Here is an 18,019-nt window from a genome sequence, read left to right on the forward strand (position 1 = left end):
TGGACGACATCATTCATCAGGCACTCCCATTTCTCTACAAAAAGCTGTTAAAAGGGGAGGGGATCTTCACATTTGTTCCGCTTGTTGCCCAGGATAAAGGAGCCTGCCAAGATATCTGTAGTCTACTAAAGGTCACATATTTTCCATCATTATTGTCCACAGATCACACCCTTTCTGGAATTATCCATTTGGTATTTGTAATTACAGGGAGGGGATCTTCACATTTCTTCCGTGACCTCCATTTAAAGCCTATCCGAGGGACGTCCCTAACCAAAGGTAGGTACTCATTTACACCTGAGTGAAGTGGGGAAAGTCGTGTTAAGTGCCTTTTCCAAGGGCAGGATCGGTGACAAGGTGGGGTTCGAACCCGGGACCTCTTGGGTTCAGACCGTAGACGCTGCCTCTACGCCACACGACCCCACTGAATGGAACCGAGTACCCATTGGTTCCGGGCCGAATGCCCTACCATTACGCCACAAGACGCCACAGAAATAGAATTTTAAGGCAAAGTGTACACTACATAGTGTTATATTACGAGCAATGTAAACCAAACATGATATTTTGCCATCATTTTGGGGGTAGGTGACGCATAATAAACTTAGAACAGAGCTACCGTGAACCGAAGAGAACTAGTCACAACTGTTAACGTTTACAGTTTTTTTCTCCGGTACATGCAGTTTGAAAACTCCACAACAACCTGACAGCACGGACAATACATCTGACAACACAATGACGCCAAATATCTTGCCGCCTTCGTACATTTATGGGGAGGCGCCGTTAATTTTTCGGGGACGCGACGCGAGTCGCGGTGGGACGGTTTTGCCGCCGAGGAGTTTGCCGGGGAGACGGCAGATTTGATACTATGCATGCATGCCTCCTGTACGGGACAAAAACTACAGAGGAATTCGTCAAACCGTATTTGATTGCATATGCGAGGTCTTCAGAAGAAAATAAAAGTCGAATGGTATCGAAAAAAACTTACGTTTAGTTTATTCACCAAGGACAATTCCCAACCGGTAGAAGTGCGTCTTGAAAAAACAGCTCTTCTGAGGGCGGTGCGAGAAGGGCAAGCTTTTCCTACACTAGAGACAGAGTCTCTAATTATAGGTTCCTAGATATCTACCAATGACAGTGCCCGATCAAAACCTCATTAAGTAATTAAAACCGTGCGCAAGCCGTTCAACCTGTTGCTTCAAAGGAAAGGGGAGGGTCAGTGTCGTAGTTCACTTTTGGGAGGGCCTGTTGAACATTCCTTATACTGAACCTGTCAAAAGACATAGAGACTAACGACCGGGAAAAAATTGATAATTACTTGTGATCACTAAAAGAAGACAAAAGACTGACAGAGATATATTGTACTCTACAGAGTGACATACCACCACGATTGACTACAAAATGTCAACACCAAGTACATGTATTTGCCGTCATATTTTCGCAGCCAACGTTTTACGTCGTATCTGTACCTCTTTTCACATGACATAGCTTTCTATCCTAACATGTTATAGTTTAAACAGCAGCAAAATGAATTTATAATGAGCTCCAATCAATCGAAGAAAATAGCCACAACTGTTGCAGTTTGCATCAACTTGTATAAAATACAATGGTGAGTACCCAGGTGGGAAGATCAATAAAACGTTGACACTTTGATATAGAACAAGGCAAACTTCACTACAGAGTCTACAAAAATGCCAAATATTTGTGAGCCTCCTACGTAGACTTGTGGGGCGGCGGCGTTAATTATTTTTCGGGGAGCGACGCGACTCTGTGCCGCGGTGGGACGGTTTTGCCGCCGACGAAGTTTGCCTGGAGAGAGTTTTGCACCGTTTTTTGAGCGGTGAGAAATCTCTCCCCCGGTGGCAAAACCGTCCCACCGCGGCGTAACTCGTGTCCCTCCCCAAAAAATAATTAACGCCGCCGCCCCACAAAATTACAAAGAGTCAAAAAGTACTATACAGTATCTGTACCGGGTCTAGAAATTCAAATAATAAAGGATGAAAAATACAACCAAACTCACGCTTGAATCATCCACTACAGACCGGATCTTCAGACGGTAGAAGCGCGTCTTGTCAAAAAGGGTCTTCTGGTCGCAATGCGGGGAGGGCAAGTTTTTGTCAGACTAGATATAGCTTGTCTGATACAGCAACCAATGACAGTGCCCGATACCAACTATAAATCACTGTAGGAAAGCTAGCCGTTCAACCTGTCGTTTCAAAAGAAGGTGGAGGGGCCGTTCAACCTAGTCGTTTCAAAAGAAGGTGGAGGGGCCTGTGGGCATGCTGTGTCGTGGTGATGCCTTGGGTCGTTGCCAGATTGGGTACTAGTATTGTCACTTCTTGCACCTGCTGTCAAAAGATTCGAACGTCGTGGAAAATTAGGATTTCATATGGTAGAGCTTTTCGTCATTATAAAAGTACTTTGGTTAAACACACACACTCACTCACACACACGCACACATACACACGCCCGCACGCACACGCAAACACACGCCCACACACACGCGCACGCACGCACGCACGCACACACACACACGCACACACACACACACACACACACACACACACACACACACACACACACACACACACAAACTAGCCTCATATAGACCCTCACATATAACGGAAGAACGAACACTGAAACACCTGAAGGCGGGTCACTTGGGTCAGGTCTAAAGTACTTGTTATGGCCTGGGTTGTCAACACTGACAGTCTAAAGTTGCGATTGGAAGCGGACTCTCTGTGTAATTTTCTGAGCGCGGTGCAAGCTGGCTAGAGTCTTTACCCGATTATGACAATAAATCATTTAGGTACTATTATAATAGTACCTAAATGATTTATTGTTTATGTTTATAAACATTTTAGAGAAGACTTCTGGGAAATTTCATGGGGAGACAAAGTAGAGACAAAAGTTTGACGAAACTAACATGATCAACATCTCACACAAACAGACACACGTACACAAACGCGCACGCACGCACGAACAAACATGCACACACACACAGACACGCACACACAGGCGCACGTTTTCGCGCGCGAGGGTATTACGCAGAACATCAAGTTTGATTGTCGTGGGAACGAACAATTATACCCCGGGAAAGCCTCAGGATATGTCACTTGAGTTCCGTCATTTAACTGAACACGAACAATCTAGCTGTGTAGTAGCCCGTCTTGTGAAAACAGCTGTTCTCTTCTTCGTAAACTCCGAAGATAACTGACTAAGTTTCCTGTCTATTCACAAACTGGACAGATATATGGGTAGGGTAGTCGTGTGCACGCCACGAAAACAGCTGTTCTTTACGTGGTGCGAGAAGGGCAAACTCTTCCCAGGTTAGAGAGAGCGTCTCTGGTTATTGGTTATGATATCCACCAATGGTAGCACCTGATCATAATAATTAAACACGACTCACGATAAGCCGTTCAAACTAATGTTTCAGGTGGAAGAGCAGTATCCGTGAGGTCACCTTTATGTAGTTATTTTTTGCCAGCATGGCCAGTTCGCAACACATCGTACGAACAGTACTCATTTCACTCTCTCACTCACTCACTCACTTACGCTCACTAACTCACTCACGCTCATTCACCTGATCATAATAATAACTCACTCTCTCACTCACGCTCACTCACTCACTCACTCATTCTCTTCTGGGCGCGGTGCGAGAAGGGCAAACCTTTCCCAGGCTGTAGACAGAGCGTCTCTACTTTTAGATGCCTATCTAGCCTATCTACCATGTGACAATGCCCTATTACAATAAATCATGTAGGTAAGCCATTCAATCTGTCAAAAGGGACAGCGTCATAGTTCGTTTTTGGGCTCGTTGCCCGTTTGTGCATTGCCTCTTCTTGCACGTCACAAGACCCGATATATAGATAATATAGAACTTGATATGGCAGTTTTTTTTCCCTCAGAACGAATAGAGTCGTTCTATCATTTGTCACTATTTGGAAATGAGCATCTGACATATAAATTACAGATGTTTTTTCTTATCAATGTTAGATCAGGTGTTGTTTTTTTCTCTTCATCAACACTAGTCCAGGTAGCTCTGGCATAGAATACTAATGAGGTAAGTTGTGTTACACTGTGTAATTGTCCGGAAAATTTAATGGAGACTTACTTGGGGTCCTATGACATGAATGACGATGAAAATTTGATTAAAAAATTGATCAACATCTTTAACACCCCCCCCCCCCGAAAAACCAACATACATGTACACACAGACACAAACACACACGAACACGCACACACACACACACACACAGACAATGTGACACATGCATACACAAATGCATACATACACACAAACATATTAAAAATTGTATTAAAAAATAATACGATTCAGTTTCAGGTTCCTAGTAGCAAGCCCTGTATCTAATAATACACTAAGGTGAGGTATTTTAAAATAATCTACTTAGCATTAGGCTTCTTATAGTAATAGCTACTTTCAAATCCCTTTGGAGCTTGGCAGGATAGTACCAGTAGCTTTATTTCACACTTCAAGCTTTATCGATGCAACATAACATATTACCAACTTTGTGCCAGTACACTTGGGTTTAACACAGGCTGTTTTCAATTAATTTATGGTTCTTAAATCATGTTTTTAGACAACAATTATGATAATTTCTATGATCAGGTTGATTTTGAGTAAGCCTAGTCTGCATGGGAATTTGGTCCCACTTTGGCAATACATGTAGTGTAAGAAGACTATTTCTTCCCCAGCGGTTTCAAAACCTGATTTAGATAAGCTGCTTTGTACAGACTACTACAGTGCTTCATACAATCAGAATTTTATCAGATCATATTAAATATTCCTTTTCAGCAGCTAAATTTTCTAGCACAGTGATGTTTCTGAGGTTGCAGTTGAAAAAAATAAGTGAACACCAGAAGCTGTTTGCAGGTTTGGTGAATTTCTGGAGTTTAAACCATGTACTTATAGCTTTAAATCAAGGCTTTGTTAGTATACAGAAGTCAATGTGTGGGCTTATGCGCATGTAATCTATGGCAATGGTAACAGAAACTACAAATGTTATTCATGTACAACAATGAGAAGAGCCACAGAAGTCTATGATTATCATGGAAGTACACAAGGATCAAATTTCAACGACCACTGTAGCCCGTCTTCATCAGGATTAGTAATGACCAATCACTTCCAAACGTGTCTGCAACTCTCACTTTACTTTTCTCGTGAATAAGGCCACAGGTCTGTAACTCTCACGTTAACTATAAGTTACTGCAGTTGCAAAAAAGTAGTCACTTCTGAACGTGAATCCAAAAATAAGGTCACATGTCTCTAACTCGACAGTGGACGTTGAAAATTTGATCCTTGTGCATCCTTCATCGGTAGTGGTGCATACCTAAACCCAATTTTAGGTTCAGGTCCGGATTCAAGTCCAGAGGTTTAGGTTCAGTTCCGGACTTGTAAGTCCGGACCTAAACCCATGGCATATACAAAATTGCATGTTGGCAACCTTGCTATGTTGTCTGGGTGAAACTTTGGCCACATAACATGGAGGCTGGTACTTGACGATGCCCAATGGCAATGTTTTCTTCATTTTGCAGCAAAGATTTTGCAATCTATCATGGAAGGTTTTGGGTGGTTTGGAAAAAAAAGGGGTATGTGAAATGGTCTTTTATGGTCCGGACTCGGTTCTTGACTTTTAGGTTTTTTTGGACTTGAACCTAAACATTCTTACAAGTCCGGATCCAAGTCCAGTGAACCGGTATGCATCACTATTCATCAGGGTACACAAGGATCGTGCTATGTATGATTCAAGCTATGGTCTGCTGGCTGAAGAGGTCAAGGGTCAGGGCGCTGAGGAATGCTGGGATACTGTGCTGGGTCTTGAGGTGGAGGTCCACCATCATCATCACGGCCTGGGAGTTGGAGAACTCCGTCTCCAGTAGCTGCAGCTCCCCGCCTGGCACCATCTGTGCATGATGTACAAAACTAGAGAAGTAACATTTGCAATGCAAATACATAATGTTTACCTTCGGACATGGTGTGCCCTGTTAATTTTTACTCAAACATATTCACATACATGTACTACTAGTATATGGTGACAGGAGCAGAGCAGACCATGAAGTTTGCAACATTATGTAACCCAACACCAGTCACCATGGTGACAGATGTCAACAAATCATGTCATTGGCCAGGTCAGAGGTTAGTGTTTGGAGAAGAAGAGGAAATTGAGTAAAAACAATATGTTTTCCTTCGGTAAACATAATGACTAATAAACTGGTGGACGTCCCAAGTACTAAGTACCTAATACCAGCCCAGAAGAGAAAAAGAAATAGCCATGCCTTCAAGTACCAGAGTTATCAACCAAGGATTGAGGACCTGGTGTTTAATAATTCATTCTTTCCTAGAAGTATTGCAGAGTGGAACTCGCTGTCACCAAGTACAGTAGTGGCATTATCATTAGATAGCTTTAAACAATGTCTATAGTTAGAAGTTCAAGGGCTAGGTGTAAGTTGATCGGTGTAATATAAACAGCTGCCGCCATGCCGCGTGCCTGCAAAGCTGGTGTGTTACGCCGAAAGGCGGTTATACCGGCTATACAGATACAGATACATCTGGAAGTACAGGAAGGAGGGAGGACTTTGGGAGGTGGCTGGAAAGAGTAGAAATTGGCAAAATAGTGAGGTAACATGCCAGGGGAGTTTTTCTGCTACAGTGTAGAGGTTGCCACTATCTCATTATTTGGCCTATTTCTACTCTTTCCAGCCGCCTCCCGGAGCCTGGTAGAGGCTAGATCTTACCTGAAACATGAGGCAGTCCTCCTGCCGCTCAGCATACATGGACATGAGTTTGTAGTTGTTGTCCTTCACCACGTCCACCTTTAGTAGTAGTAGTAGTAGAATGGTTTATCATTACGAAAACAAGAAAATGTACACACACACACACAAGCCTCCTGGCGCATGGCTATGATGGCTGAATTGTGAGGCCTATTCTGACATCATGTTACGACAAAGTATATACATTCATAAAATTTAAAAATATAGTTAAATTTAAAAAAATAAGCGAATATTAGTTTAAAATCGACAGGAGTGTGTTACACCTTCAATACATTGTAGCTGTGTAAAAAGTGAATAAAACCACGGTGTGGAATTACGGCAACTAGAATGAATAATAAAAGCTCATGGTCTACAGTTCATTTATGCAGCAAGTTTACACTGTAATTTCCAACTAGGGCTGCGTACCTAAACGTAACATCAGGTACAGGTACAGGTACTGGTACAGAGGTTTAGGTACAGGTCCGGACCTGTACCTGTACCTGAACAATTTGACAAATTAACACGTGTTCTTCACTTTTTCAATCATGACACAGAAACAATAATAAAGTGTTGGAGGGAAGGGAAAATTACTGACCTCTGACCTGATTTGAGTTTGTTGACCAATCACAACCCTGGATCAGCCACACTCTCGCGATGTCTCGTGAGACTGAGGATCTCAAATCAATCGACGGTGTTTACGTCTTTTCCAGTGCTAATTTTTCGTCTTTGTGGTAGGATTTACCTATCTTTAGTCATATACATGGTGTAAACTAGCTATTTCGGTATATACTCGTTACTTCATGATCCGGTATTTTGGACCTGTACCGAAACGATTTTTACGGTATTGGACAGTGTACCGGTCCGCAGCCCTATTTCCAACACAAGAAATTGAACTCACCCAAATTTTCGACTGTACAACTCCAGTCTTTGTCAAGGAATGAACCGCTCATGGAGTCACGTGTGTTATCTGCGTGACATCACGGATTGTTCATTGTTCATTCCTTGACAAAGACTGGAGTTGTACAGTCGAAAATTTAAGTCCAATTTCTTGTGCTGGAAATTACAGTTTAAACTTGCTGCATAATGACTTCTACCAACACAGATGAACTTTCAAGATACAGTTGATTTAGTTCACCTTGTAGCCCAGCAGCATGTAGCAGGCCTGGCGGAACTCGTGAATCTTCTGCTGAAACACCTCCTTCAGTCGCGTGTTCTTCGTCTCCGCCGTCGTCAGCTGCTTCTTAAGATCTGGAGTGAACCAAAAAGGAAAGAAAGCTGTTTAAGGTTACAGTTTTGTTAACTTTTGTTGATTTAATAGATGACATCCGCAAGCATGAATTTTAGTCTATTTCCCCATAAAAAGTTTTCAACCCTACTATAAATTGTACAAAGCAGCTGCAAAATGAGCAAATATACATGTATGCTGTAGATTGCAAAAATTGGAAAACAATACTAATGTCGTAGAATGCTGAAATCAATTCCATAGGTAAAGAGGAAAATGTAAAGAAATGGAAATGAAGAGTCCAGTATCTGCCATACCATACTCAGTGTGTCAGTCATTTTTCAACCGTCATGACCACCTACATTTCTTGATGAAGGCAACTTTAATTATTGCCAAATTTTTTTTTATTCATACGCTTGCATCAGTTTTGGGGTTCCCAGAGGATGTCATCCATATAATCAGATCAACATGGCCTTACTGTACAATGCCGAACGGCTATGCCAAGCAATGAAATAAACTTCTGAACACAGGAAATATCAGTAGTTGTTTCAGTACCAACCTTCCATCTCCCTGCTGGAGGGTGTGTGCAGTATGCTGGCTGTCACGTCAGCGCTGCCCCCCTCCTCCGCGGCTCTCAGGCGCTGCCGAAGTTTCTCACACTCCTCCCGTAGTCTCTCCAGCTCCGCCTGCCTCTGCTGCCGAGCCAGCATGGTGGGGTTCACACCCAGGTGCACCACTTTGGTCCTGGTGGGATCGTAGTCTCCCTGGGAAAATATGAAGAACAGATTGACATACAAAACGAACAACAAAACCACTGTTTGAGTGCCATATTTCAGGGAAAAATCAAATTTTGTTTGATAGCTTTCCTCAAGCCACTACAGTAGTAGTAAAAAAAAATTTTACTCAGGCAACTTGATACATGTATGAATTTGGATATGATTTTGGTAGCATCCACTACCTTTTGTCAGTAACACAGTAATGTCTCTTACCTTGCTTACATTTTAGTGTCTATCAGACACTTTCCTCAGAGCTTCTGACAAACACAAGTATCATAGACTGAAGTGTAGAGTGAAAATATGGGAACAGGATGTTCTGGTCTGTAGTTGGAATTGAAATTACTGTTGGCAAAATTTGATGTGATAATGGTCTCTTGAAGTAACACTCAACACTTTTCCACACAACAATAAGCTGCAGTTGTCATTCCAACCTGTAGGTGCCTCTGCTCCACACGAGTCTCCAGGATTTCCTTTTCCTCTAGCACCTTCTGTCGATCCTTCTCCAGATCTTCCACCTTTTTCCTGAGCATGTCGACCTCCTGACTGTTGACAGGGTTGGGGGCTGGGGCCGGGGTGGAAGCCTTAAGCTGAGAAAGCTCTGCCTCCAGCTAACAGAACAAAGAAAGGCCAGGATGATTTAAAGGCATCCAATGCAATTTCAGCGCAACAAAAATGGATTTTCTGGTCATTTTTGAAATGTACATGTATTACGTTGAATCAATCTTATCCAATTGCTTAGTGATATCTTATGTTACATCAGGTATCCAGAAACTGTAAGCCAATATCTCACCATTTTTAGAAATAATTTTACAAATTCTAGTTCTACCACTTACCTTGTGTGCTTTTATTCTTTCTTCACTGGCCTGCGCATTCACTCTTTGCAAATCTTCCTGCAAATACAGAAATTACATCTGTATAGGCTGGATATATCTGGAACAACCACCTAACTACATCATGAAGCAACATAGAATATCAGAATATAATTTTTTTTCAAGGCCTTAACAGCAGAACACCACGGCTTCTTGCTACAGTAGACAACATGACTGTATCTCCATAGAAGTCACGCGTCTCTGGTACTATTGAACTATTTATGGGTCGTACCCAAAAAATAAAGAGACGCCCACATAGCTTGTTTTTGGGCTGTTTCAAATGCTCCATTAAGTATGAAATGATGACGGAAATGTCTTAAGAAATCCCAGTATCAGACAGATTTCTCATCCAGAATATTTTGTTGTTTTTCCGCCCTGAACTTGAAATGGATGCCTTTAATCTTGACGTGACGGTACCTCCAGGGATGTGACGTGTCTCTGGTAGCGCTGTGCAGCCTCCTCGCTGTCCTGTAACCTCTGCAGCAGGGCGTCATCCGTCCCCGCTCGCGTCACCTCACTCTCGTACGACACCAGGATGTTACGGATACTGTCGCGGTCCTGCCAAGAAAGGATCCAGAAATACTCATTTAAAAAGCTTCAATAGCAAGTTTTCTGATTACATCCAAATGCAAACAGAATACTAATTTATGTAATAGATATTTAGAGTTAAAACAAAAAGTTATCTCACCTAGAGCTTTTGACCAGTCACTCTGGTCTTCCTCAGTAGACTGACCCAGTGAGGTTTGTCACGTGGCTTCTTTGAAGTGTGACGTCAACACTGGGTCAAAGGTATCTGGTAGATGTCAGTGTTGACATCACACTTCAAAGAAGCCATGTGTCAAGCTTCACTGGGTCAGTCTACTGAGGAAGACCAGAGTGACTGGTCGAAAGCTCTAGGTAAGAGAACTTCTTTGTGTTGGATCAAAAGTTTTAACTTTAAACAAAAAAGCTTCAATAGTTAGTTCTCTGATTATAATCCAAATACAAACAAAAATTATACTTAATCATCAACAATTAGTTACAGTCATAGTCGTTGTTGATCTGACGCCAACCATTGCACAGCATAATGTAATATGTTTGCAAGGGAAACATTATTGATATAATCCCCCAAGATACAGACTAAAAAAAATGTGTTCAAAACCAATTTACCTTTGTAACCAATAGCAGCCTTCGTTGCAGCTTTTTAATGAGATCTGCCTGCTGGTTGGTCTTTTCCGTCGTTGCGAACAGCTGAGATTCCACCTCCCGTAGACGCCCGGTCGCGGCCTTATGGCCTGCCTCACTGTCACGGGCGCTACAGAAGACACAACATGACATTGATGACATCCATCAAAACATACAAACTTTTTTCAAAGACAAAGACGACCTACTGTAGTAAGTAGTGTAAACTACCTACTTTTTAAAGCTTTAGTTTTTTCCCTGTTCTCGTAAGGTCTCGTGTCCTGACCTAAATCTCGAAGTCAAAACATGGAAAAGCTAGTACTTAAACATATTGTGAAGCAAACATATTCTAGTTAAATGCACAGATTCTACAAGAGTATATTTTTTGTTACCTGGAAGTCAGCTGGCCAGTTTTTTCTGTTAGAAGTGCCTCCTTTCTCTGCAGTTCGGCGATCCACTTGGCTATATCAGCTGGGGACCTATTGAGAGGGGGCAAACCATGACCATATTTGGTAATGTAAAACAGGAGGATACCATATTTGGTAGCCCGAAACAGCCGACAGCCATATTTGGTGGTACTCTGATAACCTTATTTGGAAACGGGAAAACTCATGACCATATTTGGAACCCTGAAGCAGCCAACAGCCATATTTGGTGGTACGCTAAAAGCCATATTTGGAAACATGGAAGAACTGATGACCATATTTGGATCCTTACAAAACGTGTGACCATATTTGGAATTCTAGAGGACAGTACCTTGGAAGCTGACCTCCACTTGGGTCGATGCCCTCCCATTGCTTCAGCTTTGCTCGAAGATCCTAAAAAAGACAAAGACATCTCTTTCTTTTTAAAGTCTTCAGAATAAGCATCTTAGAATGGAATCTCAAGGAGAGAAAAAAGCATATGGGAAGGTTATGTGAAGGCATTCAATGAAATTTCATGGTGGCAAGACACAAAGTTTCTAGATGAGGAAATCTGCTTGATATTGACATTTACTACCAATTCGTAGGGCATTTTCTTTATCATTTCAGACTAGAAGCATTTGAAATAGCCCCAGAACAAGCTACGAGGGGACTCAACTTGGTTCAACTTATTACATGAAAAGAATGACCAGGAAACTGACTTTTTAAAAATCTAGTTTTGCACCCTGAAATTGCGTTGAATGTTTTTAATGATAAAAATTTCAAAGAAAAAAAAGAATCCTGACCTCGACTTCCTTGATGAGCTCCAGGTTGCTGTGTTCAGCTCGCCCGTACTTCGTCTCCAGACTGAGAAGTTTCTCCCTTAACAACTGGTTATTCTCACTGGTCTCCCTAGATCAGATACATGCACATTATAGAAAGGAAGTTGTTGTGTTACGCTGAAGGGCGGTTATACCGGCTATACCGATTCGGATACAGATACAGAAAAGTACATGTACTTTTAGCGGGTTACTAGTATTTACAGAGACATAACACAGTGTTTTGTATTTATTTGGTCTTTAAAATTTCCCTATTCTAAATCAGACGTCATTGAGTCACCAGGACAAAGTACAGATTTTGGACACTGAACTGGATTATTTTGCGAGAGAAGTAAAGGAGGCTATCTACATAAGAGCCCACCAGCCAGCACTCATCCACGGCGGGGGCCAATATCGTTTACCGGGCAATTATGATTCATTACTGAGGTCACATGTCCCTCAGGTCACGTGCTCAGAGTAATTAAATCACTTCACTCCTGAAGACGGTCAATGGATGTACAGTTGAAAATTCAAGGTCTGATTGTGTTGAACTAAAGTACTAACTCCTGGCATGTACAAACACAGATGAGCTTTCATGTGAAAAAAGAAGATACTTGTGTACACTTTATTACAATTTTTTACTTGTGTGATTTTGCTTGTGAGCAGTTTTCCACCTGTAGAACTTGTTCTGTTCCAGGAGTTTCTTGTTGTCCTTCTCCAGCTGCTCGTATCTGGACAGACGAGACTTCATCAGCTTGGCCATCGCAGCCGACTCCTGCACCTGGCTCAGCTGCAGCTCAAGTTCCTGATAAAACATTCAAATGCATTAAAGAAATCAGCACCTGTTTTCATGTAGCTTTTGAATATTTTACCTGACCTTACGATTTGACCATTGTATCTGCTTCAGCTGCACATGCCTACTTCCCACACTTGCACCTGCTTCCATCCTTAAACAGCTGCACACATCCCCTTCTTACCCTTCTCATACAGATGCACATGCACATACTTCCATTCCCAAATAGTTGCACCTGTCAACTCCACATCTGTAGCTTCCCTCTCCACAAAGTTGCATCTGCACCTGCCCTATCCTCTCACAGCTACATCTGCACCTGTATGATCCCCATAAAGCTGCACTTGCCCCCGTCTTCATACAGCTACATATCTGCACCTGCATGATCCCGCATCGCTGCACCTGCCCCAATTGCCACCTGCACCTCCCCTCCCACATAGCTGCACCTGCTCTCCCCTCACAGCTGCACCTGCTCTCCCCTCACAGCTGCACCTGCACTTCCCACACAGCTGCACCTGCTCTCTCGTTACAGCTGCACCTGTCCTATCGTCTCACAGGTACATCTGCACCTGATGATTCCCATAAAGCTGCACTTGCCCCATCTTCATACAGCTACATATCTGCACCTGCATGATCCCACAATGCTGCACCTGCTCTCTCCTTACAGCTGCACCTGCCCTATTGTCTCACAGGTACATCTGCACCTGATGATTCCCATAAAGCTGCACTTGCCCCATCTTCACACAGCTACATATCTGCACCTGTATGATCCCACATAGCTGCAGCTGCCCCATTTGCCACCTGCACCTCCCCTCCCACATAGCTGCACCTGCTCTCCCCACACAGCTGCACCTGCACTTCCTAGATAGCTGCACCTGCTCTCCCCTTACAGTGGCACCTGCTCTCCCCTTACAGTGGCACCTGCTCTCCCCTTACAGTGGCACCTGCACCTCCCACATAGCTGTACCTGCTCTCCCCTTACAGCTGCACCTGCTCTCCCCTTACAGCTGCACCTGCTCTCCCCTTACAGCTGCACCTGCTCTCCCCTTACACCCGCACCTGTTCTTCCCTCACAGCTGCACCTGCTCTCCCCTTACAGCCTCACCTGCACTTCCCACATAGCTGCACCTGCTCTCCCCTTACAGCTGCACCTGCACCTCCCACATAGCTGCACCTGCCCTCCCCTTACACCTGTACCTGCCCCCCTCCCCACCTGCCTCACCTTGACCTTGTGTTCAGCTGTCACAGCCCTGATCCTGTCCTCCTGCAGCTGCTGCACCTGTTCCAGCCGCGCCTGCGCCTGTCCTCGGTGGTGCTGCACCTGCTGCTGCGCTTCTGCAAGCTCGCTGTCACTCATCTCCAGCTCTGCCTCAAGTCTGGGTTTGGGAGAGAGAACAAGCCTCATTGGATGACTGATATCTAACAAACCATCTCAATGGTCCTCAGCCATGTACAGTTGTGTACAATGGGATGGATAAGACTAAACCATCAACTCAACGCTATCACTGGCAGGACAAATATGATGAGAAACATCTAAAACCAGTCTCTATAAAGTGCTGCAATCGCATGTTTCCGACGTTACGTCCCGGAAGCTGCAGTGGAAGGGTCCATTCCGTGAACAAATTTGGGTAAGTCCCAATTTTGTTGGATAGAAAGTTTAGCCCTTTTGGTCATAATGAAGTATACCTTGACACAGATGAACTTTCATGCTCAGTCTCTATAAACTTTGTATTGTATCAATATAATAATACATACATGCCATGTACAAATACATTTTGTATAAAAGTTACTTACCTTTTGACCTGGTTGCGTAGGCTGGATATCTGGCTTCTGGATGTTTCCCTAAGCTGTGAATACACAGGTAACAATACTTCCAAAATGAAATATCTGATAAGTTGGACTCAATCTTATACAAATAATCTAATAGCTAAAATCACAAGAACACAGCCCCCTTTCACTTATGGTTATTAAAATTGTATTGTTAAAAAAGCACTGAAGTTTACGCCTTTAATTGAACTTGGACACAGAGTATCTTGAAGTTAAAAAAGCAGTCACTCAACAATATCTAGTAACAGTTTAAATGGCGACACCCCTACTACAAAATAGTACATTCCCACCTCCTCTAATTCCGCTTGTATACAGAGCTTCTCCCGCTGCAATCCCATCATCCTCTGCTCCATTTGGGTCTTCATCGTCGTCAGTTTTTTCCGCTCTTCTGCGAGCTCCTCTTTCGCTTGTTTCTCCTCCTTCACCACAAACTCCAGCTTGTGCCGTAGGTCGTTGACCTGTTCTAGGTCACGCTGAAAGGGGAGTTAAAAAAGGTAAGAAACAAGAAATCTGACATTTCAGACTGCAACTTCCTTGGCTTCCTGAATTCCCCCAGGCTGACCTCAAATTCCTGCTAGCTCCTAGCATGGCCAGATTCTGAGACCTTTCTTCTCCTATCCTACTGCCTGTCAATCTTCCCATACATGCTATCAACCTGCTCTGTCCAAAGATGCAAACAAACCCACAATGCAGTAGCCTGGGTACCATCCTAATTGTATGCCGGGGCTCCCATACTCCCTCCTAAGAAATATTTCTTATTAGGGTACCCAGGCTAATAATGCAGTTACCTGAAAGTTTCAGCTTCAAAACTGTCATATTCAAAATGCATTAGTCCCCATAGGGAGTTTCTTGCCAGTTTAGATGATATCATTTACTTCATACTGAAGCCTGAACGTCTCTTGTCCCTTCTCAAACTCAATCTTGTCTCGTTTTTTCTCGGTCTCCAGCTGTGTGATGGCGGTCTCCAGTTTGGCGACCTTGCTGCGAGTCAACAGCAGCTCCCCTTCTCTCTCTATGGCCTGCTGCTGCTCATGTCTTCGGACTGAGACAAGAGGAAAGAATTACTATTTTCAGCTCACTGGAATGTTCATGAGAGAGAAGACAGATGTTATGTATGTACAGTATAGCTGTACTACTAACTGTACTACTAATATAGGGTTTATAATATTGTACCAAGGAAATTCCAGTATTTTTAGTATTTTATTTATTTTGCGTCACATCGATCTAAACAGGGTGACCCACTCCCTAATGGCACTGCTTTTCAGTGGGGCCCTGTACAACTAACTCTAAGTTTCTAACTCCTTCCAACAAGTACAATTAACAGTGGGCCACAGCTTAACATGCAAGTTGGGTTAGCATGAGCGACAACAACTGGGATTCTAACTCCCAACCTCTTGATCCAGACACAGGGTTGCTAACTTAAGCACAGTGCGGACTGCACAGGCTACATAAGCTACACACAGAAAATCACAATCATCCTTTAGTAATAATGAAGGACAAAATGAAGGTCAAAATATTCACAACCGACCTCGATTTCTCTTTGCGGTTTCCGGCCTGTCCCATTGCACTGTGCTGTCATCTGATCTGGAGGCTTCCAGTTGCATGGTGAGGTCCCCCTTGGCTGCAGTGGTATCTCCCATGTTGAAGAGAAGTGAGGAGTTGCTGTGTTGTCTCTTCCCCTCCGCGAGGTAGGAGTTAAAATCTCCCATCATCCTCACTACCTCCGTGTTGTCTTCTGGAGTCACATTCATTCTACATGTGGGGAACATAGCAGCATTAGAAGCGTATAATAATGTTGCAGTGGTTCTTAAAAATTAATACTGTACAGTAATTCCTTTTTTTTTTACAGTACTTTTATGTTCACGGTTACTTGACTTACTTCTGTATATACCATGAACTTATCATTACTGCTAACAATTGCGACTTTCGTTTTCCTGCACCTACCTCCACCATGTACATATAGTTCTGCAAACATTAGTGAATCACAGTTTTAGGTATTGTTACACATCAACTACAAGTCATTAAAGAAAATTGAGTGATCTAATCTTTAAGTTAACGTTAAGTAGCCTGTGTGCCATCCACAACAACAGCAAGAACAACAAAGTCAACAGTTCAATGCAATAAAATGATGACCTTAATCGCTTCTCTTCGCTTTCCTGAGTATGCAGTTACACTAAAAAGTAGTCTAGTGCCAAAACAACGGGATAAATTATTATGGAGAAACGTCATGCGTCAAAGTTACACGTTTTAGCCCCCCTCCCTCTTACGAACTCATGATCTCATCACAGACTTTGACCACCCGTATTCCATTTAGCTCACAACATCTTCAACCAAATGGACACATAAGCATTCAATACGACCTACATTACCTTGCAAAGCAGCTTCGCTGATCCTTGTAGGCAAAACGTAGCTAGAAACAGGGAAAATCTCGCAGGGTGCAAACATCAACACTTGGACTCGGCGCCATTTTAGCTTTCTCCTGACCACAATCCTTTGCGTAACAAATAAATGATCTATCCCATCATGCCACAGGTTCACTCATCTGGACCCTGCAGTGAGTATGATATCCGGCAGATGGCGCTGCTGTATGGTACACAGGGACCTTTCTTATAATAATAGCATCCCTCTCTTTGTTTTTCTCCTTCTCCTTGTGGTTGACCATGTTCAGTGCATTTCCTAACATCAAATAAGTTTTCTTTTGTGGTGGGGTAGAACAATCACTTATTTTACAACAGAACCATAATTTAACCTGAAAGGAATGTGTGTGGGTTGATCTGGGTTGCCTTAGCGTGGGTTAATGTGCGACAGTACAATTATATAATTATCAATTCTTATCCAGGTCATCGGTCTGGTCTGCTGATATTTTTTTTTCGCACCATTCAGAACTGACTTTTTCCACCAGCTTTCATGCAATACATTTTTTTACCAGTGCTGTATGTGCTACATAACATTAAATCTTATCTATTTTTAAAATTTGATATAATTAAAGGATTAAATTTGATACAATTCATGAACATTCCCCACCTCCCTACCAAATTTCTCTTGATGTCAATGTTGACATATCTTTTTTGCTTAAACCAGCTCTTTTATAGCTTTCACTACAGTATCTAGTGTGTACCTCCCTTCCAAGAGATACATGTATTGTATTCTATTTCCTGGTTACATTGTAACTTGTGCTCACAGGTTGTAGAAAGTTTCCTTGGTCTGTCTAAAAACATTACATGTTCTAGGTGACCTCCCCTACTTGTCCTAACGTGCATGCCCCCTTAGCCCACACACTCAAGTGTTTGCCGTATGACTCACCGGCCCAACCCACACAATACAAACACCTGGTAGCACGTGCGGCACACCCACACCTGCGTAACAGTCACAACCTTGTACGGTAAACAT

General features: G+C 42.9%; 1 protein-coding gene across 1 annotated transcript; it reads right to left on the bottom strand.

Annotated features, from left to right (window-relative positions):
• Positions 1-5,640: 5,640 nt before the first annotated feature.
• Positions 5,641-17,116, bottom strand: LOC109483435 (mitotic spindle assembly checkpoint protein MAD1-like). The gene is made up of 18 exons (XM_019786459.1): positions 16,999-17,116; positions 16,158-16,381; positions 15,505-15,671; positions 14,920-15,102; positions 14,597-14,649; positions 14,025-14,178; positions 12,687-12,817; positions 12,001-12,106; positions 11,550-11,611; positions 11,186-11,272; positions 10,782-10,926; positions 10,050-10,190; positions 9,597-9,653; positions 9,195-9,371; positions 8,547-8,751; positions 7,901-8,013; positions 6,751-6,828; positions 5,641-5,919 (listed from the first exon to the last, which is right to left on the bottom strand). Exons 2-18 carry the CDS (start codon positions 16,378-16,380, stop codon positions 5,761-5,763), a joined length of 2,241 nt encoding a protein of 746 aa, XP_019642018.1. The 5' UTR covers position 16,381; positions 16,999-17,116; the 3' UTR covers positions 5,641-5,760.
• Positions 17,117-18,019: the final 903 nt, after the last annotated feature.

Source organism: Branchiostoma belcheri, unplaced genomic scaffold (genome assembly GCF_001625305.1).
Source record: "Branchiostoma belcheri isolate BF01 breed outbred unplaced genomic scaffold, Haploidv18h27 scaffold64, whole genome shotgun sequence".
Lineage (NCBI taxonomy): Eukaryota > Metazoa > Chordata > Leptocardii > Amphioxiformes > Branchiostomatidae > Branchiostoma > Branchiostoma belcheri.

Bases quoted from the DNA above. Each gene is read 5' to 3' on its own strand.
- LOC109483435 (XM_019786459.1), bottom strand. From the start codon at position 16,380: ATGAATGTGACTCCAGAAGACAACACGGAGGTAGTGAGGATGATGGGA. The intron at 9,654-10,049 runs GTACCGTCACGT...CTGTATTTGCAG, and splicing joins GACACGTCACATCCCTGGAG to GAAGATTTGCAAAGAGTGAA. The intron at 8,014-8,546 runs GTTGGTACTGAA...GGTTCACTCCAG, and splicing joins CTCCAGCAGGGAGATGGAAG to ATCTTAAGAAGCAGCTGACG.